The sequence below is a fragment of the Cheilinus undulatus genome, linkage group 21 (assembly GCF_018320785.1).
Source record: "Cheilinus undulatus linkage group 21, ASM1832078v1, whole genome shotgun sequence".
Taxonomy (NCBI): domain Eukaryota; kingdom Metazoa; phylum Chordata; class Actinopteri; order Labriformes; family Labridae; genus Cheilinus; species Cheilinus undulatus.
This window is the reverse complement of record NC_054885.1, coordinates 20,343,666-20,370,657: the sequence shown is the minus strand read 5'-3', so window position 1 is coordinate 20,370,657 and position 26,992 is coordinate 20,343,666. Positions and strand designations below refer to the sequence as shown.

General features: G+C 38.2%; 1 protein-coding gene across 2 annotated transcripts; it reads right to left on the bottom strand.

Annotated features, from left to right (window-relative positions):
* Window positions 1–172: 172 nt before the first annotated feature.
* map3k14a (mitogen-activated protein kinase kinase kinase 14a) lies at window positions 173–23,889 on the bottom strand. Of its 2 annotated transcripts, none has more exons than XM_041778397.1 (16): window positions 23,831–23,889; window positions 9,776–10,045; window positions 9,611–9,695; window positions 9,271–9,490; window positions 8,726–9,106; window positions 8,505–8,639; window positions 8,286–8,415; window positions 7,738–7,866; window positions 2,451–2,555; window positions 1,949–2,106; window positions 1,696–1,846; window positions 1,253–1,576; window positions 1,062–1,171; window positions 780–918; window positions 582–682; window positions 173–495 (listed from the first exon to the last, which is right to left on the bottom strand). In XM_041778397.1, exons 2-16 carry the CDS (start codon window positions 10,029–10,031, stop codon window positions 334–336), a joined length of 2,586 nt encoding a protein of 861 aa, XP_041634331.1. In that variant the 5' UTR covers window positions 10,032–10,045; window positions 23,831–23,889; the 3' UTR covers window positions 173–333. The 2 variants fall into 2 exon arrangements, with proteins under 2 accessions (XP_041634331.1, XP_041634332.1); XM_041778398.1 differs by lacking the exon at window positions 23,831–23,889 and adding an exon at window positions 14,840–14,964.
* Between the last annotated feature and the right edge of the window lie 3,103 nt (window positions 23,890–26,992).

Here is a 26,992-nt window from a genome sequence, read left to right as displayed (position 1 = left end):
GGTTGTAGAAGTTTTTCTTTTGTACAGACCCCAGAAAGAAAAGTTGTAACAACATAGAGATCTGACAAAAATGAATGAATGATACTGTGTGGATTTAAACCAATGTCGTACAGTGCAATATCATAGACTAAATGTGATAAAAGTTATCAGTAATGAATGGCACACATTTCTTAGTTTATACTCCATTTATTGACTCAATGTAAGCATGCACTGACAAATAACATGTAAACATCACAGTCAAAAAAGGATCAGTGGTTGGGCTGAGTAATGAGCACACGCTGGACAAAACAACACATAAGATGATGAAATGTGTTTGCTGAGTTTCTTGGAGCTTTATCTGGTCTCCAGTACTCCATCTCTGATCCTCCACCTCCAGGCTGAGCTGAAGTCTGGAGCAGGAACGCAGCAGAGCTCCAGACCGGACTCCTGCACCTCCTCATCGTGAGCTACCTGCTGTCCCTGTACGGTTTCCAAGGTGAAAACCCGCTCAGAAATCTAAAAGGACAAACATAAATATTTGAAAGTGTAATTTTTCTCTCTACATATTAAACCATACAGCATGCAAAGCTACTAGCCCTTACCTGATCACTGATTCCCGTGGCGATGTGTCCCACCTTCACCCAACGCTTCTCTCTGATGCGTATGCTTCTCTTGTTGAAGTCTTGGATGCAAACATCCACCCCTGCATCCAGAGATACACATAGCATAAAATTAATAACATTAGCATATAAATCTAAATTAAAGAGTTTAAAGAAGATAAATATTCATGTTCATCTCACCTTCAAAACAACAGGGAGTTGGAAGCTGTGTATGAGTCAGCAGATCCAAGCTGAAAACCGGCACATCAGGCTGACTGTTGAAGGAGAAAACACCGGAGCTGAAGTCATCTGCTGGGCTCAGAGACCAGCGTCCAGAATCCTGGAAGTAACAGGTTAGAAAACAAGAGGTGAATAACTACTCTAAATCAATGACTGCTTCAAAGACAGACTTAGGAGTTAGCAATTGCTCAAACTATTTTCTTTTTGTGTAGTTTGAAGCTTAAAATGATTAATTTGGGTTACCTTTTTGTCCCATGGTTCCCAGTTAGAATACGGATCACTGCTGAGACAAGACAAGAGCTGCTCCTGCTTCTCAGCAGAGTGAAGCTGCGACAGACTGTTGAGGTAGAAATCTGCAAGCACAAAAATGAGCATCAATGAAACATTCGAAAAAGGAAAACATAAGATCACAATTTCTAAAAAAGAAACCTCACCTCGCTCCAGTTTACGAAGCTCCAGTTCAGGGATGTTGGTGACCTTGTTGCCCCTGTTGTGGTGTGGCTCAGAGATCAACATTAGTGGAGAGAGAGACAGGGCTTGCTTTGACTCATTAGAATCAGTCTCCCTCTCTTCTTCATCATTATCCTGCTCCTGTGAGTTCCTCTCTACAGTGATCACCTTCCTGTCAGACTGCTTCTGTTCCTCCTCATCCTCAGAGCCAACAATGCTGTGGAGAAGCTGCATGCAGTCGGCAGGTTTGTTGGCAATGTACAGGGGCTCCATGTAGGGCCCTTTCACCGGGCTGATGAGCCCCCCAACTGCAATCACACAAATAGAAAATATTGAACTTCAAACAGAAGATGTAGTTTCACTGAGGTGGGAGGTCATGTCAATCACTGATGTGATTCCTACATGAGCTTCATGTTGGTTTAGTTACCTTCTTTAAGAGCTCTGGCACTTTTCACTTTGAGCTCTGAAGCTGATGCTCTCTTGATCGGATCCTTCTGTAGTCCCGCCTTGATAACTTCTGCTGTAAGGCGGCTGCAGTCAGCTGGGATCTCTCTCACAGGCGGAGGTTCATTAGCGATCTGTAATAATCACAAAATGAAACTTAGTCAAAGCCTGTCGTGAAGAGATGACTAAACATCTTTGCTGAAACGTCAGGATTTGAGCGCCACTGTGAAGTGTACCTTCAGGTAAAGTCTGCAGGTGTAGAATCTTGTCCAAGGCTGGCACCCATTGAGCATGTGCAGTAGCATACAGCAGCTGCTCCACACATCTGCTTTGGCTCCTCGGGGTTCTCCTTTTACCATCTCAGGGGCCATGTGGGTCTCAGAGCCCTTCAGATCTGTATTGGATTACATTGGGAAAACAGTGAATCAGCTAAGAACAATAGATGGAAATCTTCACAGTGGAAATACTGACGCATCATACAAGAATCTAAGAAGCATAGGTGGAAGACAAGTGGGAGAGTCAATGCAGTGACAATGATTGCAGAAAAGACAAATCACTACTGATACTAAGAGAATGGACAGACTACAGGAGGTTCCGCTCCCAAATGGTGCCTTTTATTTTGTTTTATTATTTTCCTGTGGGTTTCATATGAAATGTGAAATGGTGATTAATGTTGACAAAAAAGACAAGGAGGGGGGTAGTCACCCATCATATTCAGTAAATAATTAGAATAGTTACCTCTTGAGCCACTCGTACTCTGTCCCTTATTATCGAGTCTCTCTGCGTGCCCAAAATCACACAGGAAGGAGTCTCTCCCATCCTCTGACAGCAAGACATTATCAGCTGTGGAAAGCAAACAGAGTCAATAATCCAAAACAGCTCAGAGCTCCTGAAGGTTTGTTTCCATGAGTGCAGTTATAGATTACATAATAGGACACGGGGCAGCTGCATAGACAGGAAATGATTTGAGACAAAGACAAAATAAAAGGGAAATGTGAAGTCACTGGAAGACTGCTGTTGAAGAAAACTCTTTAATATGGAATGAATGTGAAGTCTGGGAACAAACGCACAGCAGATGAACTGATCCGGCATCTGTCTTCCTTTGCAGGGACATTTCAGACACCAGGTGGCGCCTGAGCTTCAGCAGCATAATCAGGCAGTTTGTCCTCCAGCCTGTTTGCTCTTCCTTAAACTTAGTTCCCTTTCTGTTTTTCCTTTTCTTCTTTTTCTTACTTATTTCTCTGCTCTATTTCCATCTTTTTATTTGTTCTCTCTGTGTCGGCTCAGTCTGTACTTTTAGTCTCTCTTCCTGCTCCTTGTCCCATCCCCCTCTCTCTCTGTTTCGTCTCCTTTTCTTTCTTGCTCTCCTGACTCGGGGCACATGCGCTGTTTCTAAGTGCAGCAGTGAGTCACACTGTGGGAAATTCCCAGCCCGCCACTGCTCTGTGCTCGTCTGGTTTCACAACACAGGTGCTGAGGATCTGTATCTGTGTGACACTTTGTGTTCCCCACAACAGCTGCACAACAAAGACATGAAATCCTCTGATGAGAACAAATTAGAAACCTGGATGAGTCTCTCTGTGTGTTTTTGTTTTCCACCATGTACCACAGCAAGTAAAAGTCAAACTGACAACGTTATTTTACTGTTTTACTCACTCATGTGGTACTTTGATTTGTCAGATTACTCCTGTTAAAGCCTCTCTTTGTGGCTTTGTTCTTGTACCTGTGTATTGGTAAAAACACAACTGTGACTCTTCAGTGTTATCTTAAGTTAATAGGTTTCTAACCCTGCTCTTAATTTTGTGTACTTAATTTTTCTAGTATTTCTGTATTGTTGTGTCTAAGGTTGCTCTTAGATACTTTATTTAAATGTCATTGTCATTCTTAGTTATAGAGCACTCTCGCCTATGTGAGCTGTTTTAAAATTGTGCTTTACAAAAGATTAGCACTTTGACTCTGACTTTATTTTTACAGTCCTAATTTACACAAATGGTCACCTGAGCTCGTGAATCGTATGAAACTTTTACAGAAATCAACAAGTGGTAATATCTAGGCAGGCTCAGTAATGGGCTCAGTGTTATTCAGATTTAGATAGAAAATGATTTTTTTTAAAAATTGTCTTTATGGGACAAAGCAACAAAATCTACCTTTGTCTTTGACTCTATTTCAAATGGAGTTTTCTTATACAAGGTGTAACTTTCATGTGATACTGACAATTACAGAAAAACTCTACAGAGCTCTTCGCATCAGTGTCTTCAATAAACTTAAACAGCTGAGGATCAGTTTATCTGAAGATCTGAGTAACAAGTAATGAGAAAATGTCTTAAACCAACCACAAGTCTGTCCTTTTTAGTCTGCCTCTTAAATGAAGTCATTGTTGGTAAATATATATTTATACATATATGATAGTGCAGCTCAAAAAAATAGAAAATCATGATAAAGTTTAATATTTTTGTCACTTGTTTCTGAAAGTGAAACCCATATATTATATAGACTTGTTACACATAAAGTGAAGTATTTCAAGCCTTTATTTCTTGAAATGTTGATGATTATGGCTTACAAATAAGAAAACCCAAAATTCAGTGTCTCAAAAAATTAGAATATTACATAAGATCAATAAAAAAGGATATTTTCAACAGAAATGTAAGGCTTCTGAAAAGTTTGTTCATTTCTATGCCTTACCTGGTTGGGCTTCCTTTTGCATGAATTACTGCATCAATGCGGCGTGGCATGGGCGCAATCAGCCTGTGGCACTGCTCAGCTGTAACTGAAGCCCAGGTTGCTTTGATAGCGGCCTTCAGGTCATCTGCATTGTTGGGTCTGGTGTCTCTCATCTTCCTCTTGACAATACCTCATAGATTCTCTATGGGGTTCAGGTCAGGCCAGTTTGCTGGCCAATCAAGCACAGAAACACCATGGTCATTGAACCAGCTTTTGGTACCTTTGGCAGTGTGGGCAAATGCCAAGTCCTGCTGGAAAATGAAATCAGCATCTCCATGGTGTTTGTCAGCAGAAGGAAGCATGAAGTGCTCTAAAATGTCCTGGTAGATGGCTGTGTTGACTGTGGACTTCAGAAAACACAGTGGACCAACACCAGCAGATGCCATGGCAGCCCAAATCATCACTGACTGTGGAAACTTCGCACTGGACTTCAAGCAACGTGGATTCTGTGCCTCTCCACTCTTCCTCCAGACTCTGGGACCTTGAATCCAAGTTGCTTGAAGTCCAGTGTGAAGTTTCCACAGTCAGTGATGATTTGGGCTGCCATGGCATCTGCTGGTGTTGGTCCACTGTGTTTTCTGAAGTCCACAGTCAACACAGCCATCTACCAGGACATTTTAGAGCACTTCATGCTTCCTTCTGCTGACAAACACCATGGAGATGCTGATTTCATTTTCCAGCAGGACTTGGCATTTGCCCACACTGCCAAAGGTACCAAAAGCTGGTTCAATGACCATGGTGTTTCTGTGCTTGATTGGCCAGCAAACTGGCCTGACCTGAACCCCATAGAGAATCTATGAGGTATTGTCAAGAGGAAGATGAGAGACACCAGACCCAACAATGCAGATGACCTGAAGGCCGCTATCAAAGCAACCTGGGCTTCAGTTACAGCTGAGCAGTGCCACAGGCTGATTGCGCCCATGCCACGCCGCATTGATGCAGTAATTCATGCAAAAGGAAGCCCAACCAGGTAAGGCATAGAAATGAACAAACTTTTCAGAAGCCTTACATTTCTGTTGAAAATATCCTTTTTTATTGATCTTATGTAATATTCTAATTTTTTGAGACACTGAATTTTGGGTTTTCTTATCTGTAATATATATATATATATATATATATATATATATATATATATATATATATATATATATATATATATATATAGGCTATTGTAATTATTAGGGCTGTCAAAATTAACCTGTTACTGCAGATTAATCCATTATCATGATTAATCTGATTAAAAATTTTAACGCAATTAACCCATCTACAACACAGATCGACTCAAAATCCCTGAAACGTCTCTGGCATCACATTTCGGGCAGTTTGTCGGATCGCAAATGGGCCGTTGATCTGGTAGTGACCAACCAACTCGATATGGAAGACGCTAAACAGCACGTTGGCCCTCTTGGTGGGAAATTTGGGTACAAAAAACCCCCCAAGACGGAACAGTCGACCGACATTAAGTATTATGCATATTCTGCAAGAAGGAGTTTTCTTTTCACTGAAGCACTTCCAGCTTAAGATACCACCTTAACGTGAAGCATATGTTTGTCAGGGATTCTGCTAGCACTTTGGCTAATGCGTCACCAAGCTTGCAAAATGAAACGGGATTAATATAGATTAAAAATGAATGTTATTTAATCATGATTAATCAAAACTAATCCACAACAACCCTGTGATTAATCTGATTAAAATTTTTAATCGTTTGACAGCACTAATATATATATATATTTATATATATATATATATATATATGTATATATATAGTGAGGATTATAACTTAGTGTTTTAGCCATTTTTAACTTGATTTTCTTTTAGTGTTTTGTCTTATTTTAGCATATTTTAGTGACATACTTTTTAGTGTTTTATTCTCATTAACACAAATTTTAATTAAATAAATTAGGTTTTTATTATCTCATTTTAGCATATTTTACTCAAATAAAATAGTGTTTTATTTCATTTTAGCATATTTTACTTAAACTAGTGTTTTATTAACTAATTGTAGCATATTTTACTCAAATAAATTAGTGTTTTATTATTTCTTTTAGTATATTTTGCTTAAATAAAATAGTAAAATTGGTACCCCCATCATGACAAAGTGAAAATGAATTATAAAATTAAAAAAGATTAAAAATAAAAAAAAACTGCAATATCATATTAACATAAGTATTCAGATCAAGGACAGGATTGTAGCAAAGTACAGATCTTGAGAAGGCTGCAAAAAATGTGCTGCACTGAAAGTTGCCAAGAGCACAGTGGCCTCCATAATTCTCAAACCGCTGAAGTTTGGCACAACCAGGACTCTTCCAATAGCTGGTTGTCTGGCCAAACCGAGCAATCTGGGAAGAAGGTTCTTAGTAAGAGAGGGGACCAAGAACCCCATAGTCACTCTGACTGAGTTCTAGAGATCCTGTGTGGAGAGAGGCTAGATGGGAACCTCACCTCAGTGCAAAACACATGAAAGCCTGCTTGGAGTTTGCAAAAAACTCCACATGTAAGCCAATCTTTTGAGCTCACTCAGAGTGAATATCAGTCCTTGGTCACCTCTGTAACTGAGGCCCTTCTGCCCTGAGTGTAGATTCATGAGAATAGAGATTCATTTAAACGACTGTAGTATCAGGATGCAACGTAACAAAATTGAAAAAAAAATGGAGGGGTCTGAATACTTCCCGAGTGCACTGTATTAATTTATTCAATTATTTGTGTTTTTTCATGTCAAGCACTTTGTGCTATGTTATTATTATAGGAAAACTGAAGTTTGATTAATAAAGTGTTCATGGTTAAATCAGGTGGTGGGATCAAGAATTATTAAAATAAAAGTGCCATAAAACATTTCCTCTTAGGTCTAGTTTTCTTTCAAAAACTGTAAGAGATCTAGTTTATGTCTATTTATAAAGCTATCAGTTGGTGGCAAAAATACACACCCTTGTGATCTAATCAGTTTATTTCTTGTTATCACCACTCATATTTTGACATCTGAAAGCTCCTGTGAAAAGTTTTTGTTTAGCTTGGTGTCACATACTCAGAGTTGTGCTCTTATATCTCTACAGATTTAGACCTGAACACGTGTTTTCTAACTAAAAAAATCTCAGACAGCTTTCTTTGGAAAGCTTCTGGAGAATTTTAGCTGTTGGTTAACACCACATCTGACACCAATCCTTCAGCAGCAGTTTGATAGGGGAAAAGTCACAACATAGAAATAGTCAGTATTTATGCTGATGGTCTTGTTTGAGTTTACAGGTCATGTACAGTAATGGGTATAAAATCCAGTGTGTTCATAAGCAGCCATTAATTCTTCATGTACCTTTAATGTCCAGATGGGCCACCTTCTTCTTCCCTAAGTACTCCAGAGCAGTCAGGACTTGTGAGTGGTAATGGAGACTTAGGTCCTCCGGCAGGCGACCACGTTCTGATATCAGCTGGCCCAGGGACCCTGGAAAAACAGATCCATGTAAAACACTCTCTTGGTGTAAATACACAGTATTTGACTAATCTGTCCCTTCTATAAAAACTTGGAATTTGATGACAAGAAAAAAAGTGAGATATGTCATCGTAATTATCAAGCAGACATCTCCTGTCAAGACATTTGGTGTAATTTGGATCAAAACACTTAAAGGAAGTTCAACAGTCATTTCTGGCATCTCAGAACCTCCCACATCTACGTCTTGCCTCTCATCACACGAGTATTTCTGTAATCTTCATTATCCTACTGCTGCCTTTACTGTGCATGTGTTTGCACTTAATTCACCACATCTGATCTAACGGTTTCCAGCCTCACCCTCATACGCTCTCAAACACTGAGCACCAGCATGTGCTGTGTGGGAAAAAGAAACAGAAGTGATGCTTGTTTACCAGCTTTGTGGTCCATAAAAAGGACAACATTTGGCCCCTCTCTGACCACACCAAAGAGCTTCACCACACGAGGGGATCGTAAGGTACTCCACGCACCCACCTCCTCACTGTTGAACCTCTTCAGGTTGACCTGGGAGGCGAGGATTGAGAAAATATGTGAGCATATTATCCAAAAAACATAATGGGGGAGGGACAAAAAGGGGATGTCATCTGTGTTACCTTTTTGACAGCAAATCTGAAGCCTGTTTTGACATCTTCGGCACTGTGTACTTCACCATAGGAGCCTTCCTTGATGAATTTAGAAAGGACGTATTCCCTCCCTTCCTTGTATTCTGAGTCCACAGGCTGGATTTTCTGACAGAATAAGAGAGAATACGGTTAGTTTTGTTGAACCAAATTTCCCACAAAGATGATGAAAGAAGTAGTGCAACAGAACGTACTTCATTGTAAAAGATTATTCCTTCATTGATGACAGAATCAGCTGCTGAGAATTCGTCTTCCTCTTCTCTTACATCCCTCTCAACATCTTTGAAGAATGGCCCCGCATAGCACTGGTCCCCCTGACTGACACTGCCCCTAAGGCCTGCGAGGGCCAGAGAGTAGTTTCCCAGGCTGCTGACAGAGTCAGAGTCAGTATCCTGCCCGTAGGAATGAAGAGGGCTGTAGACCTGGTCTCCCCAGTTCAGAGGGGAGCAGCTGGAGCCTGTGTTGTAGATCTGTGGGCTGTAGAGAGAAGGCCCTCTGTCCTGCTCTTCTGAGCTTTCAACGCTGCTGCAGCAAGATGAACTGAGGTCACTTCTTCCTCCAATAGACGAGTCATCCTGTGGGAGACAAGTGGGGGATAAGGCTATGAGATGTTTACATTCTCAGATACTTCAAGGCCACAACTGTCAGCTCAGTCTGACTGGGGTGATTCACGACTATAAAGAAGAAGAGCTTATGTTTAAATGGAAGTCATATCATGGAGAATAACCTGAACTCTTACCAGCATCCGGACGTGAGAACTTCTGCTTTCCTGTTCAGGGACCCCTGAAGATGTTCGATGTCTCTGACGCTGCTTCTCCCTCTTCTCCTGTTTTTTCTTCCCTTTGCGCCTCTGCTTCTTTTTACTCTTCTTCCTCAAGCTGAGCTGCGGGGATGAGCAGCTCGGCTCCTGGACGCAGGCTGTGGTTGGGCACGCCACGTTGTTGTGATCTGAGGGAAGACTAAAGCAGAAGTATGGCCAAGATGTTAATGCTAGAAACTGTATGAAACGGTTCAATATAGCTTCTCTAAATAAATGTGAAGTGCCAAATGTGAAAGCTGTAACAGTAACACCAACATACCTGGTGCTGGTGAAGCAGTTTGGGGATGGAACGAAGGAGTGTTTAGAACAGGACGGGCTGAACTCTTGGGAGTCCTGGGTTTCACCTGAGGAGAGTTAATGTTTAATTCTGTGTCCAGGCTCGGTTATTTTATTCATCATAAGAAAATCAAAAAGATTAAGTTACATTCAGCTTGAGCAATGAAGGTTGAGGTCTTCAGTGGCATTTCTCCCACTTGTTCTGCAGTTCCTTGAGTCAGGAGTTTATTTAGAAAAGGGTTATAACGAGATATGTAGCTCATTTTGCTATCCTTCCCCTCCTCTTCCTCCTCCTCTGGCTCCTGCTCCGCAGCTGAGCATGATGGGTACGACCCCTTCGGATCACCTTTCGATGACCCAGAAAATGGGGATGTTGAGTTTAAAATCCTCTGCCTCACCGCCATTTCATCTGCTGGATCTGCAAACAGAGAACATCAGAGGAAACCATTAAGTTAAAGGCTGTTTAAAGTGTCTTTAAACAGACTGATCAAACTAATAAAAGTTTATGTACAACAGTTGACTTAAATAAAAAAAAAACAGGTTTATTAAAAGGCTGAAACATTTCTGATGATTAATATCCCATAGCCAAAACAGACATCCTTAATTATATTATTGTTTGTTTGTTTAGCTGAAAGCCTAAAACCAAATATTTTCTATCAATATTCTATCAAGTTAGCATAATATAACATTTACAACAACATACAATGTACACTGTATGACAGATAACACGATGCATGTTTCTTCTTATAAGCGCTGTGGGTCTTTTAATAAAAGAGCATAGGTGTGTGTCTATAGTGCACACCTCACGGACAGCAGACAGACAGATAAACATTAAAGCACCACACTGTATGCACTATATCTGAAAATGTTACTTTTAGTACTACTACAACATTATAAGCTTCTGTGTAATTATATGTCATGGACTTAATCAGATTTAGTTAAAAATAATTGATCAAATTTACTTATTTTTATTCATGTAACAACAATAGTTTCAACTTGGACATGCAATAAGTGACCTATCTCTAGGGCTGGGTATTGTTAAGAACCTCACGATTCGATTTCGATTCTTTAGGTTGTGATTCGATTTGATATCGATTCGCTTCGATATTGATTTAAATGCTTTGATGTCGGTAGAGTAAGAAGTAGAAATACACAAATAACCTATTGACAATTTTCAATAATTATTTTCATGCCCATGTGAACATATGTGGTAAGTCACCTCACAGTTTTGAGCAATAAAACATCTAAAAATAAATATCTGACCAAAAATAATAACTTATACGTGCATATTGAGTGACATGACAGTTCTGTATAAACACTGAAAAAGTAAAGTGCATGTAAACTTAAATAATATATTCTTTCATCCTGGAAATTGTGATAAACTTCACATAACATGGTTATGGTTGGTTGTTGTTTGGTCAAGTGTGGCATCCGTCCATACAACACGAATCACATTCACAGTGACCCTCACTGTCCAGGAGGTGAATCGTTTCAGAGGATTTGCTGAATCGATATTGAATTGGGGGGGGGGGGGGGGATATTGCAATGCATCAATTAATCAATATTTTTACCCACCCCTACCTATCTCTGTAAAAACAAACATGATGGAGCCTCCAAACCTGACTGCATTTTTGATTTAAATACTACAAAGACAGAGGCAAACTAAACAAAAAAAGACCATATCCAGGATGTGCCACATGAAGGTAAAATAGTGATGTAAATACTACTAGTTTAGGGTCAATTTTTGATGCAAACCCTGAATTTTTTAATAATATGCCTAGTTGGAACATTCTTTGTACTATTTCTAGCTTAAAGGTGCAGTGTGTAAAACTCAATATAAACATCTAGAAGTGGGTTCTAGATTGCATTTCTCTGCTGGAAACTGTGGCAACTAGTTGAATTTAATGTGTATCTGTAATGTGAATACAATAACTTTATGCATCCTTTTTTCCTCTATGTTACCATGGAAACATGTAAAAATCCAAGATGGCGGCATCCATGGAGGGGACCCTCCCTATGTATGAATTAAAGGTTTATTCTGAGTTGTGTTTTTTTTTTTTTTTTTCAAAATAGCTATTTTTGAATTTAGATGACTAAACACTTATTTAGATAGACCGTCTTAGAAATGTTTTGCTTTATTTTACCAAGTTTGTTCAGGTAAATGCTACTAGGCTAAATATTACACACTGCACCTTTAAGTTCCCTTAGAATCCCTTAAATTTAAAAGCAACATAGGAATTTTTAACAAAATATCTCTACATGAATCGATATTGAATTGAATTGAATTGAATTGAATCAAATCGAATCGGGGCCTTGAGAATCGGAATCCAATTGATTCAGGAAATAAGTGGCAATACCCAGCCCTAATAGAATATACCAGCAACATTTTTCATGATAAACTTTGACAACTGATACATTTTTGTAAATTAAGTAGGGCTGCAACGATCAGTCGCCATAATCGATTATGTCGACTATAAAAATTAGTCGACACAGAAATTCAAGTGTGGACTAATTGTATTATTGTTTTTGTTATTGGCAAAATCAAATGCCGGCTGGTGAAAACTTATTTGTACTTGCAGTTCACTTCTCAAAGAAGAGAGCCAGCCTCACACCAGAACATGCTGGCATGTTGTTCCTGCACTGCAATTTAAAGAAATTATAATCTATTGTTCAGTCACTTGGGCTGGAAGTTTGATTAAGCTTTATTTGTAAGCTTTATTTGTACTTTTGTACTTTGGATGGGTTATTTGCTTTATTTACTTTTATGGACATACCAGTCACTTTAAAGAAAGCCATCCTTTAGTTATTTGTAACCTGCAAGGCAGGTGAACTGCTACTATTTAAATTGCTACTATTTACATAAAATGAGGATCCAAAATAGTACGACAAATAATCGTGATCAATCGACTAATCGGGAAATTTATTGATAGAATTAAAAAATCACCATTAGTTGCAGCCCTAAAATTAAGACTCCTATAGGAGAACTTCCGGGTGTACAAAATATTATGGAGAAGAAGTTGGAAGAGTTAAAGAGGATTTTAAGGTTTTCCCCTTTTAAAATAATATCAAAAAGTTGTCAGAAAAAGCTGGTTAAATGAAAAGTATAAATAGCAGAAAAAGTACGAAAAAGAGCTAAAAAAAAAAAAAGCTGGGGAGTATTATTGTTATATGGTGAAAATATCATAAGAATTGCTTAAGTTAAAAGCAGTGGAAGAAAGTGCCAATTTGTAGAAAATCCCCATTCATTTGAATGGTGAATATTTTGAGAGGACGAGCTAAAAAGCAGACATTTGAGAAAAAACTGCAATCGTTGTTGCAATAAGATTCTAATTCACAAACACTGGTGCCAACAACCAGGTACAGCTAGAGGGAAGCACTGGTTATATCAGTGATAAGTTTACCCCACCTATGTGGCTAGAAGGGAGTCAATCCACTTCACAGCTGGAATCCACCTGCTTTTGGCTAGTTGGCAGGTGTAAATGTCAAGCCTTCGTATTGGCCATCAGTCCCCTTTTTTAAGGACTAAAGTTTTAGGTCTAACAATTATAGGTATGTATCAATTTTGACTAATTTGTAAATGTCAACATTGACAAATCAGTATCATGCATCCCTATTTCAAACCAATTTCAGATTAACCTAGTATCATGAAAACGAGGTAGAATTAAAAACTGAAATAGACAAGTTACAGTTACAAGTTGCCCTGTAAAGCTTCAACTCCTCTGACCTCTTCCAGTGAGTTTACCTGAACAACCTGGTTGGTGATCTATTGTCTTGTTGATGTTGCCAATAAAAGATCATATTTCACCGTATAACTCCTCAATAGCTACTCAGTGCTTTAAGTAACCTTTAAATTTTATACCTTTTACTTTTACTTGAGTAGATTTGTAGACCAGTACTTTCACTTATACTTAAGTGAATTTTAACCAGAGTAACTGTACTTTTACTTAAGTACAATAGTCATGTGCTTTTCCACCTCTGTTTGTAACATAATAATGGATTAAACTGACCTTTGATTCCATACATGCTGAATCGAAAATGTACAGTTAGTCACATGGCTGCCAACTATTATTGTAACTGACCTTTGCAGATGTTGTGAAATTGGTGCTTGCAAAATGCAGTTCCCCATAATGTAATGAGGCACTACTTCACCATCGTGAATGTGAGGCTACAAAGTTGTAACCAAGCATCAGTTTTATTTTCTTCTGTACTGGAACAACTGAAACTAGGCCCTTAATGTTTTTAACTTCCAGGTCTTCAGTCAAACATGAGCACTTGTGAACATGACTAACAGATATATGCATACACATCAGGAATAGTACAATTAAAGGTTAAGAGTTGTTGTCAAATGTAGATCAAGTTACAGAGGATATTATATCTGACAGTGTCAGATAAGGCCATGATGATCACTGAAGAGACACAAACTGAAACTTTTTGAAAGTTTGCGGTTTACCAATGTGACAGGAAACTCAACCCCGGCCATGTTTTGACAGTTGCAACTATGTCGTTAAATTCAAAAACTCTCTCTCAGTCAGAGGAAGTAAAGTACAGCACATTACAGCAGCTAAAATTCTTTAAAAAAAGGTTTTATGGTTGCCTGTAGGTTATAATTATAAGAGCATAAATGTGATTGAGAAAACTCATGTGCAGCAATGCTCATATGCATCAGTATATTCTGTTTAAAATGCACAAACTAAGAACTAAGCAGACAGTTTCAGCATGTTGCATCAGTGCCTTCATGCTGCAGCTTTTGCCTGTCACTGAGTCCTCCACTCTTCCTGCAAGCACACACAGAATTCTTGATAAAGGTCATACCTGGACTATTCCTGAGATCACGATTATAACAATCATATGCTGCAAAAAAGATCCTCTCTATTTTTTTTTACATGTTTGCTTTAAACACAGCTCTAACACAAGTAAAACTCAAGAAAAACTGCCACTTAACTGTAGTAACACCTGAGTGAAAACTGTTAAAGTTTAGTAGCGTCATTACCTCGTGTGTCGACTTCATGCACTGCAAGACTATTAAGAACAAAGCAATTCAGCTGTCACTTCCTTCTTAAGACGCTGCACCGGTACTGTGAGCGCGACACCACACCCCAGTGAATTTACGTGGAAAGGAAGTAGAGAAAACTCACAGCAACAAACAAAACCACAAACACAACTCTATGTGTGAGCATGTGTGCAACAGAGTCTGAGAGGAATGGAGACATACCAACAGACGCCAGTCCGAGCAGCTTTCTCTATGCGTGTGTGAATAGCCCGACATCTACATGAGTTGGAATAGGTGCTGAAGCTCTGTTTGTCTGCCTTGTCTGATTCTCGGGAACGTCGCTCTGCTCTCCGCCTGATGCTGGCTCCCAGCCAACTGGGGAGGAGTCTGCTTACAGTGACTTATGGGAAATGCATCTCCAGTTCCCCATTCCCCTCCCTCCCTCCCTTGACTCCCTCCTCCAGCAGAGCAGCTCACTAGCTCTTCCCTCTGACTAGATTAAAGGATAACATGGTTGCTTTTGATGACAGAACTTCAGCTCTCTGTGGCCTACGTCTGTTCAGATTTACTGTAAAGCCAATTATTTGTCCTGATCATTAAATCATCAAAGTCAAACTCTCTGATCACGGCTGATGATGAATTTCTGACTTATTTCCCACATACTTTCTCAGTAAAATGCAGTGATAATCATGACCTTTTATGTGCTTTGATAACTAAATGAGTATTTCTCTGTCCTGCTAATACATATGAGGATGTCACCAGCCTACACACCAGCTTACTCTCCAATATAAGACATACCAAAAAACTAAAAACAATCAGTTTTTCACAGATCTAGATAAAGCTCACGTGTACAGGTATGGACAAATTATTAGCTTCCCTATGAAAATTCAAGGATTCTCCAAACATCTTAGTTTTATTTTGGATGCTTAAATTATTTTACTGTGCACACAGAAACAAAACTATTTCACAAAAACTACCAGGGTCCAAAATTTTTAGCCCTCCTGATGCTAATAGTCAGTTGTGTCTCCTTTTTGTGGATAACAGGCTGCAGTCATTTGTTGTAGTTTCCAGCAAGTCTCAGACAGGTCTCCTGAGGAATCCCAGCCCATTCTTCTTTGGACAATCTCTCGAGCTCCTCCAGATTTGATGGTCTTCTTACCTGGACCTTGGTCTTCAGTTCATATCACAGATTTTCAGTGGGATTCAAGTCAGGGCTTTGTGCAGCCAGTCAATAACCTTCACTTTGGTCTTCTGGAAATAGTTCTTCACCAGGAGCCCCGTACTTTTGGGTCATTGTTGGTCATTGACAAAGCAACGACCCAGACCCAGTTTTGCTGCTGACTGCTTGAGGTTTCCTTTCAAAATCATCATATCCTTCTTTCTCCACGATTCCTTCTAGATTCCAAGCTCCAGATGAACTGAAGCATCCCTACTTCCACTGCCATGTTTCACTGTGGGGACACTGTTCTTTGGGTGATACACCTCTCCCTTGTTTCTTAGAACTCAAGCAACATCTCTATGGCCAAAGAGCTCTAGTTTGGTCACATCTGACCAAACGACTTGCTTCCAGTATGCATAATCTTTCTTGATCTGCAACCTTGAAGTGCCTTCCTGTGCAGGGCTTGAGTGACTGTCTCCTTTGAGACTACAATTCCTCACTTGTCTAAATCCGGACATACACTGCACAAATTTTCAATCAAGCAATGAATTTTGAGTCATACGACTCACTTGAAAGTTGTACCGACTTTCAGCTGGATTAGGCAGTGTTGTACTACAAGGGGGACTACGACCTGATCACAGATTTCTGACATGTTTGATATTTTGGTCGAATGACTCCACACATTCCCACAGTGAGAGCAGATGCACAAGCAGAATCCTACATTTGGGGGCATTTTTTCCTTTTTAACTGTCAAGACAGCATCTTAAATCATCATGACAACAGCAGGAATGACTTTGTAAAGCTCTTCCAAGCCAGCTGAAGGAAACAAACAAGCAGGAAATATTCCCTTCCATGGACCTCCAGCTGACACAGATGGCAATGCTGAGTGAGTGGGGGAGAGGGAGAGTGAAAGTAAGGATATGACTGGATACAACTTTAACCTCAGTGTGAGACTTTTTTCAAAGGATATTCCACAGATTTCTGTCACAGTCTGTCCTGACTTCACTCGTACACGGTGTGAGCACTCAGGTCATGCATGACCATCAGACCGTATAACGTGAAAACGTAAACCATGCATCGTAAGCAATTCAGTTGCACAGTGTGAGGTGACATTCTGTCAGGACTCTCATAGAGAATCGCACAGCCCGGCTTAAGTCATTCACTGGAGTCCTGGCGGTTGTTCTGAGGTCTTTAGACACATCTCTCACTAGTTTTCTTTCCAGAGTCTTTGTAATCTTTAGACCTGGTAATTTTTGAATTTTATGAAATAATTTCGTTTCTGTGCTAAGTAAAATATTGCAAGCATCAAAAAATCGCTCTTTAACAGCACTTTAAATGAAATATTATATAATGAAATACTAAATTTTCATCGGGGGGGCTAACACTTTTGCCCTCATCTGTATCTGCCAACTAATAAATCACAGTCTGACATTACAGAAATCCTGTGGAAAATATTTGCAAGCTGTCACTCAAAATTTGAAGTGTCTGCCTCATGAATCGATCTGAAACTGTCTTACTTGCTTTTCTTTTCAGCAGCAAAACAACTTACTCATACGTAAACCGCCACAGTACTCAGGAAATTTACAATATCACTTCAGATACTCGGCAGTAAAGCATGAAAAGAACAAAAAATTCAAATCGAGCTGCTAACTTCCTGCTTTGTGTCATAGGAAAACCGTGTTCTGTCAGAGTGACAATGAGACTTCATGTTAAAGTTTGCTTTTGGCTAAACAGTGGTGAGGGTTTAAGTTTGTTCTTTAGTAAGTAAGAAATGTTTATTTGATATAACACCTTTCACAGAGTAAGTCACAAAAAACAATAAAAGGGTAACAACAAAAACTCAATCAGTGAGCTAGAATAAACACACATGTTTAAAATCACATCAAGTGGTCAAAAGCCAATCTAAAGAGATGTTTTCAGCTGCTTTTCCAAAGCCTCAGTTGAAACTGCAGAGAAACTAGAAGGAAGAGAGTTCCATAGAGTTGGGGCTACAACCTTAAAGGCTCGATTACCTTTGGATTTTAGTCAGACCCCAGGACAACATGCAGACCCTGACCTGAAGGTTCTGCTGAGGATGTAGTGATGGAGCAGGTCAGCTATATATTCAGATGCCTGACTATGAAGGGTGTTATAAACAATGAAAACATGTCTTTAAGTGAATTCTGAATTTCACTGGAAGCCATTGTAGAGAATATAAAATTGTCATCACGTGCGTTGACCTGCTGGACCTGGTCAGAAGTCTAGTAGCGGCATTCTGTATCAAGTTTAGGACATCAACAGAGGACTTACTGAAGAGGGAATAGTCAAGATGTGAGGACACAAAACCATGAAGTAGCAACTCAGCTTGTGAGACAACAGATTTGCTTCTTAAATGATAGAAACATGAACAGGTTACCAATTTGATGTGCTAATCAAAAAGAAGAAAGGGGCCCAATACACGTAACAACCCTGGAGATAGTGCTGTCTGAGGCAATAGAAGGGACCTATCTGTGTTGATCTGAAGGAAATTATCGTTCATTCAGACAGACAGCTGAGCAGTACATTAACCTTATCTGTTTCATTACGCTTAAAAGAAATTCACAACTCATTGTCATCAGCACAACAAGTATTCCCTGAAATCTGCTTTGTTTATGACCTAATGGCAGCATACTGAACAGAAAACAGGGCCCAGGACAGAGCCTTGAGGCACACCACAAAACAAAACTGAATAAAAAAAGATTTTTTGGAGTAGTAAAAAGTCTTCTATCTCTAAATGTGTCACAATACCTGAATTTTAAACTTGGATATGATACTAGTTTTAATAAAATTACATTGATACTAAGGATGCTCTATTTCCCCCATTTAGATAGTGATTAACTAACTAGTCTAAAGGGGAGAAAACACTTAGAAATGAGTCAAACTCATCCTAGGGTCATTGTGTCAGCAGGTATGCGAGCCTGGTATACTTTGTGGAGGATGGCTAATATTAGCATCTAGCTCTGCCAGCCTTAGTTGTTCTTGGCAGATTAATATAGTGCTTTTATAGCTGCCCTTATATCCCTTTGGTTGAGTAGTAATACGTGAGTACAACCCTCAACATCCTACATACCACTTTATTTCCATTTGTCACTTAAAAAAAACTGTCATACGACACTGTTCCTACTGCATGCTAACTGCTGAGCTTCTCATATTTATGCCCGGTGAAGTGCTAAGGAAAGCTCTGACAGGAAGGCAGTGGCCATTAACTGAAGCTACAGCGGCTTCTAGTGGCAGGAGGCTTAATTTTGGTTTAAGGAGCATGTGACCGGGATTTCAAGCCAAAGCCACTAAGAAATGATAGGATGTTAGTTTAACCGACTTGTAAATCTTGCACTTTGATACACAAATGTAACTGTTTAACCGTGCGCATTGATACACGTTTTGAAACTAGACATCCAATATTGGAAAGTTTTTTTGTTACCAACCGTCAAAAATTGCAGTCCTAACTCCTAAACACTGTCTAAATTGCACAAAAATATTAGCAATGTTTTGCAAACTGTTTGAACAGCACAGATAGAATATGTTGCAAATGTGTTTATGTGCTGTAGAGAGTGTACAGAAGTTTGTCTGCATCTTTCTAATTTATTCCTCTTCTATGCACGTGTCTGATGAAATGAGTAGTCAACATAGCTTAGCACATGAAAAAGAGTACTTTAAAGTATTCTTTATATTTTGTTCAGCTTCAGCCAAGAGCTGGAAGCATTTTATAGAGATGCTTAGATGCATCAGTTCAACATCTGTATTGGCCAACATCAGCCCTTTTGAAAAGCACTGGCCATCAGCAAATACTGTGGGCATAAATCAATGACAGTAGCAGATGTTTAAGTGAGAGGGGCTAAAATGAATTTTAGATATAAGGAATGTCAGCAAAAATTAAATATTGTGTATCCCTATTTGCAACCTTAGGTTTGCACTTTGGGTAAACAAAACAAGATTTTTATTAAGATGATCTCTCTAGCTGTGAGAAAACCACGAGTTTTTTATTTACTCCTGTTCTACAGAGCTAATCAAACCACAAATGATGAAAAATGCAGCTTAGCCTACGATGCACTAAAGGATAAGTAGTGACTCTTACTTTTTAATACAGAATCTGATAACAGAAATTAGATAATAGGGAATAAATGCCAATCACAATGACATATAATTCAAATAAATTTGGTTATAGGACGTTTTATTATCTGACTGAAAAAACTGAAAGAAAATCTAACTATAAATAATACAAACAGAGAAAAGTAACAAATTCCCTCAATAGGAACAAATCAATTTTCTGCATTTTGGAGAAAAATCATTCTTTGGCGTTCACTGTAATGACTTAAATAACTTTTTGTTGTTTGAGTTAACTGTTCCAAATACATCCATACCTTGAATAACTACAGCTTTATTATTTCCAGTCAAGACCATATACTTACTGAAAATGAACACTACAAGTTCAGTCAACTAGAATGTAGTTTTGCAAGAAACTACAGTCCACAGTAGTCGGCTAAATTGAGCCGGCTTCAGCTGTACACCCACACAGATTAATGAAATTCCAAAGCCTTTAGTAAGGACAGTAAAAAGGGACTCAACCTGCAGTTGGCCACAGAGTACACACCACAGCCAAGCATTTCTGAAGGGAGAATGTCTTTGTGCTGCACTGACTACACATAACTAGAACTTTAAAGAAACCATATGCAAGCTACAGTCACAGTATTCAGTCATATCAAGATGCTGCATTTTCCCCAAGTGGTCCAATTTGGTTCAGGACTTTATAGAATAGTTTGGTGTGTTTCCACAGTCAGCTGTACCCTTACTTGATTGACAGGGTGTAAGCTGGATGGTGGTAAATTACAGCGTGATAGTTATATCACAGAAACAACCAATCAACAAACTGCAGCGTGTTTAGCTCCAGCCTTTAGGCTCTGATCAGTATGCTTGGCATCCCGAGGGTGCCATAAAAAGGTGTTGTGAATCTGCTTTTGACAGCTTCAACTGTTATGTTAGTCCTATTGGTTCATGAGAGTATGTGATATTACAGCCAAGACTTTTAAAGATAAACTCATAGCTTTATGAGTTTATAACTTGAAATGTAACTGTGGAAAATATGGCAAACCTTATACTGCTTTACTATTTCATACAATTTCCTAATAGATTAAATTGCAAGCATAAATAGCAAATAATCTACTAATCGATAAATATTGTACTCCATAGTTGCAGAATTTACTGGAAATCTGACATAGTTTTATTACAAATAGTACAACAGAGCTAATCGTTTTCTGTGAACTTTCTGTCTATTTTGCAGTAGGAAGGACATTTGCAATTGAATGAAACCATTAGGTCAATCTCTAAAGGCATACCATGGGCCTGTATTAATCCGTCATAGCAGAAAGAGTTAGGGCCTGTATTAATCCGTTATAGCAGAAAGAGTTAGGCCCGAAGACCTGGTTCCTAACCTGGGGTCTGTGACCCCCTCAGGGGGGCACTAGAGATTTCAGGGGGGGCACAAGCCTCTCTTTGCTTTGAGGCTGTTAAAAAAGGATTTACACATACTACCTAAAATCCCGATAAAGCCTTTTGAATACTTCATATAAAGGTCATTTGGTAAGAACATCAGTTTTTAGGGCTATTTGTTTTAAGCAATAAAACATAGGTTCTCAAAGTGTGGCCTACGAGCCAATGGCGGCCTGTGGAAACATTTCTGGTGGCCCGCAATTGTTAAGACAGGAAGCAAGGCACACTGAGACTGACTGTTTGTTCTAAATAAGTTTTCGCATATATTCTGAAATGGACTGCACACAGGAATGTTATATCTCAAATTCGATGTTTCTCAAGGTTTTCTCAAGTTTTGCCAGGTTTAGCCTAATTTATTCATCAAAATGTGTTTATTACACATTACTGGATGCAGACCAATAAATGTAAACTGTACAGATGCAACCTGGTTATTAAAATGATGACAAACGGGATTATTTTTGTTTCTTTTTCCATTTTTTTTTCCTTCAGTGGCCCTCAGTCCATTGTTGGGTTCCTAAATTGGCTCTCAGCTATCAAAACTTCGAGAACCCCTGCAATAAAAGAATCAAACAGATATTACTTGTTGACCACTATATCTCCCTTTCTTGCATATCAGTCCTAAGGGGGCCCTGTTTTTGTTTTTTTTTTTAGATACAAGTGCAGGGAGCCCAAAGGAAAAAAACTGCAGTCCTATCCCATCTAAAAGTCTAATTCAAGACTTTTTAAGGCTTGTTTAACACTTGAAAGCCTGAAAAACACAAACTATAGCCAGAAATTTCTAATTTTTTGGAACTGAAATGTTTATTTCACTTTCTAATGAGATCCAAAAAAAAATTTAATTTCCAAAAAATTTAGCAAATTTATATATATATAATCTCATTTGATACATTTGGTATTTTTGGTAACTGATAATCCACTTGAGGGCATTTTTATCATTTATTAGATTGTAGAAGAAGTTTGTTTAGTCATTTATGATCATTTTGATTAGATAGGGGTATCATAAAAGTATGTATCAAATATGATACAACAGGCTTTAAGGGGTTAAGACCTGAGATGAGAAAAATTAATAATGGTACTTTAAGACTGAATCTTCTCATTTATTGCAGTCAAATGGTAAAGAGCAAAGAGGTTTTCTGGTCATAAATCCCCAAATGTGATTATTTCTGGCACATTTCTTGTCTCTTGTATCAATATACCATATGATGTTTATAACATTTATTTAGCAGGTATGCTGGAATGATTTAAAGCAGTTTAACTTTTGAAAGGAAGAATAAGGTTTTTGTCAGGGAGGACCTGTCAAAATAAGTGTTTGCTGTACAAAGATTTAGATAGGCAATCAAATAACCCAGAGGTTGGAGAACTGGACTACGGTTTCACAACAGTACAAGGCTTATATGATTTTAATATAATTAGAAGCATCCAACTCTTTATTCCCTGCATTCTAACAAATATTCATGAAAATATTTGTGGAAGAAATTGAGTTGAAGTGCAAAATTATAGATTAATAACAAGAAGGGAATGCTATTTCCTTTATACATTTTAAATTCTGAATACATAAATGCAAAAAAGAACGATTAAAATAAAATGAATTTAGCTAGGAAACAAAAATTGTCTCAAGACTTGTATTTGTCAATCGGGGGGGGGGCTCTCACAAGTACAAATAATACTTTCATGACTTTAAATTTAAAAAGTCAAGTTTAAGACTTTTTAAGGATCTACAGGAACCCTGAAAAAGATGGGAACCACTGCTCTAGGCCATGAGAGGCCCAACATAGTCTTTATGGAAATAATGTAAAGACCTTGTCTTGGGTGACCAATGTTTAGATTTAAATCAGACAGGTACTACTTATAACTTACATAAATCAGGAAGAGAGTAACTGATAATGGTACAATCTAAAGTCTAAACGCTACTATTGTTTCTTAGTAGCATGTATGCATTAGCTCTTGTTTTCATACCGCCTTGGTCATGGCATCATCGAGCTGGTGGTTCTTCTGAAAGGACACTTTGTCCACTTACTTGCTTTATAACATTGCTATATGCCTATTTATTATTGTAACTGTAGTAATATCTAAACTGAAAGGCCTTTTGTAAGAGTGGCTCCTTAAACAAAAGCATCAAACGACAGCGACAAGCTCTGCAAAAAAGGACAAACTGAAGCACGAGCCTCGTTTTAATCACGCACATCTGGATTCAACAGGCGCATTTTTTTTTCCTGGTGACCTGTAACGTTACCGCTGGGCTTAACGTCAAAGAATGTACCTTTTAGTGTTAAAGAGTTGCTACATACAATGATAAACATGTACCATATAATGTTTTTTGTTTGTATCCTTACTAAAAAGGTTATAACCGTTTTCAAAGTAATAAAAAGATTACTTCCTTATATCAACATCGAACGACGTCTTACTCAGAACTTTCCTCTTTTTACAGACAAATTTCAAAATACAAAAGCCTCTGTCTAAAAGGCGATAAGTTATAACAATGGAAAAACTGGTAGTGTTCCTTATAAAGTGTTATTTAGTGATAAATGTACAGTGTTTTCTTTACTTACCGAGCTTCCAGGTTGAAGGCGTCGGCCGAGCGCAAACGGGGCATCGAGCTTTTTAGAACACGGATTTCCGGTTTATAATTTTTAACTACTGCGCTTTTTCGATTAAAAAAACAAAAATGTTTGATTTAAATCAAGAATCTTTTTTTTTTTAAATCACTTATTCAACAAAAATATTTGCTTAACTGTTTGTACAATGGAAAAAAAGTGGTCGTGATGCTTTTATTCTGAAGTTAAACTGTCAGTATGCGCCGCATTATCTTTTACTTGATCTACTGTCAAAGGCGGGGGGGGTAAAATGGCATGATGGAAAAATAATTTACTTTAAGCAATATTGCTGAGCTCGTCTCAATACTGGTGTTTTACCTGCCAAATGAAAGCTGTTCTTTTGATTTTAACAGATTTTACTCTTCGCCAGAATGACTTCAGCTGTATTAACATCAAAGGGCCACAAGATGGAGACATGACCTCCTGAGCTGAGGTAATCTTGACTGTATGGCTTTTTACGTTGAACAGTAGGTTTGCTGAAGTGCAAAATTATGAAAAAAAAAAAAAAAAAAAAACATTATAGGCTGTAGTTATAAAGATTTCGATAATAAGGCTGAGTACACGTGTCATCCATACTCATAAGTATCATTATTGACTCTTTATGGAATTAAAATGGACTCTTCTTAACATTAACCAGTGTTATTTTAGCGTAACACTTCTTTATAGTGTTGGCAATTTACTCTCTCAACTACTAAAGTGTTAATTAACTCAACACTGTAAAGTAATAAATAAAAAAAGGGAATAAAACTGAAATAAAGACTTTCCTTCCCTTTGGGTGTAAATTAGAAGTTCTTATTATTTGGAATATTTTTATGCTACATTACAATATATTTTTCATTATTACTAAAGATTGCTATTTTATGTCGGACACTTGTGTCAAAGTCATGTATTTTCCAGTAAAGATGGATCAAACAGACACATACAGATATCCTATTCTGTAAATCACTTTACCACCCTCTTCTTGTAATTCACCTCATGCCACAAGTGGGGAGTCAGTAACTCAGTGGATGATTTCACTCATAGTGCAGAAGAGGCTAACATCCAAACAACAGTAATCCATAGAAACACAAGCGGAGGAACCCCAGCAGTTATCATTGTACAAAAGACAACACCTAAACATGTCGAACTAAACAGTTTGCACAAAGGCATGATGGGAAAACCCTGCCCCTCAGATCTGAAATGGCAGTGTCTGGTGCTTAGATCAATTGATTCTCTACGGAGTTGGACTAGCACTGAACACATAGACACTGTAGACTAACTCCAACACTGAAGACCATTTAACTCAGAATGGAGTTAAAATTATGCTTTGGGGCTTAAAATCTACCCTGAAATGTTTGACACTGAGATTCCTACACTCCGAGTATTAGCTGTGTATAGCACTTGTAAAAACAAGGGTTTATGAAGTTCTTTGACATCTGCAGAAGCAAACAAGAGAACAAAGTATAAGCTCATAATAATTTGTTGATTATCTTGCCTCTTAGTTGAGGTTTAGTTACAGTTAATTCTGCAACTGAGGACCTGACTGCAATGAAAACTCTAACCAGCCTCAAAATAACCAAAAAGTTTTTTTTTTTTTTCTGTTTGTGAAAAAGACAAATAGCATTCCAGTATAGTTAAAATGTTTCAATATATTGTACTGAATACTATAAGCCTTGGTTAAAATAATGAGGGGCTGGTAGACTTATCAATCCACAAGCTAAGGCCACTTGTAGGGGGATAAAGGGGAGCTCTCTGGGGTCCAGCCAAATTAGGGGCCCATGGAGGTCAGCAAATTCATGGTCCACTGCAAAATTAAGATGTTCTCACCATATTTTATATTTATTAAACATGAATAATAACCACTCTAATCAAAGCAACAAAAATGATTTTTATTTATGCTCAAGTACAAATATAAAAGTAAACCCTTTTCTTGAAACAGAATTACCTCTGTATTGGTGATGTTAATGATGTGGATGGGCACATTTAACTAATTTATTTGGAAAGTAATGTCAGACTTCAAGGCTAAGCCATGATGTGATTTCATAAAATTAAACAGAAAAAAACTGAGACAACTTTGATGGAGAATGATTACATAAATGTGGAAAAGAGGCAAAAAAAAGTTCAGGGAAAAGAAGCAAAAATTGGTTAAAACTGGCAAAAAGAAGTGGCAAACATGGGTGAAGGTAGCAAAATCTGGTGGAAAGTTTAGCAACAATGGGTAAAAAGTGGAACATATGGACAAAAAGCAGCAAAAGTTGGTTTAAAGTGGCAGAATGGACAAAATGCAGCAAAAGAGGCAAAACAGTGGCAAAAGCAAAAAATGGATAATAGTGGCAGAAAAAAAATGGCAACAATGAATGTATAGTTGCCAAACAGTGGCAAAGAGAGGCACAAAAGCATGAGAAAGGGGAAAAAAGGGTTAAAAGTGGCCAAGAAAGGGCAGGAAAGAGTTAAAAAGGGGCCAAAGAGGGTAAAGAAAAGGGCAAAAAAGAAGCATGAAAGGCCAACAAACAAAAATGGATTTCAAGTGGCAAATAAGTAGTCAGTTTGAGTGTGAAGAGGCAAAATAGGGGCAAAATGGCGGCAAAATTATGGCAATAAAGGGTCAAATGGTTAAAAGTGGCAAAATTGGGCAAAAAGAGGCAAACCTGGGGAAAAGAGGCCAAAGATTGTCATCATGTCAGGGCAAAAAAAATAAATAAAAAATAAATAAATAAAATAAAAGTGGGCTAACAGTGGCAAAAAGAAATTGTGAAGTTTAGTCAACTGGAATAAACTTCTTAAAAATGTGTAGCCTAACAACAATTAAACAAAAAAAGAACAAAACTCGCTTAGACCTAAGATAAGAAAGAGAGTCGCCTAATAATGCAGATTCTTATGGTTTTAGCCTTGCCTACTTCTTGTGTTAAACACGTTTACAGTGAATGAAGTCAGCAAAACCCGAAAGTCAAAAGAATAGGTTTTAACTTCTGTGGCTCTGGCCTGGTTTGGCCAATGTACAATGAAGCCACACGTCATCCTTTGTATTATAAATAAATAATGCTTCAGTGATGCTTTTTCAAAAAAGTGTAAACAAATCTTTATGCTGACAATAATCTAGGAAACAGCCCTGGGCTTAGGAAGTAGCCACCGAAAGAT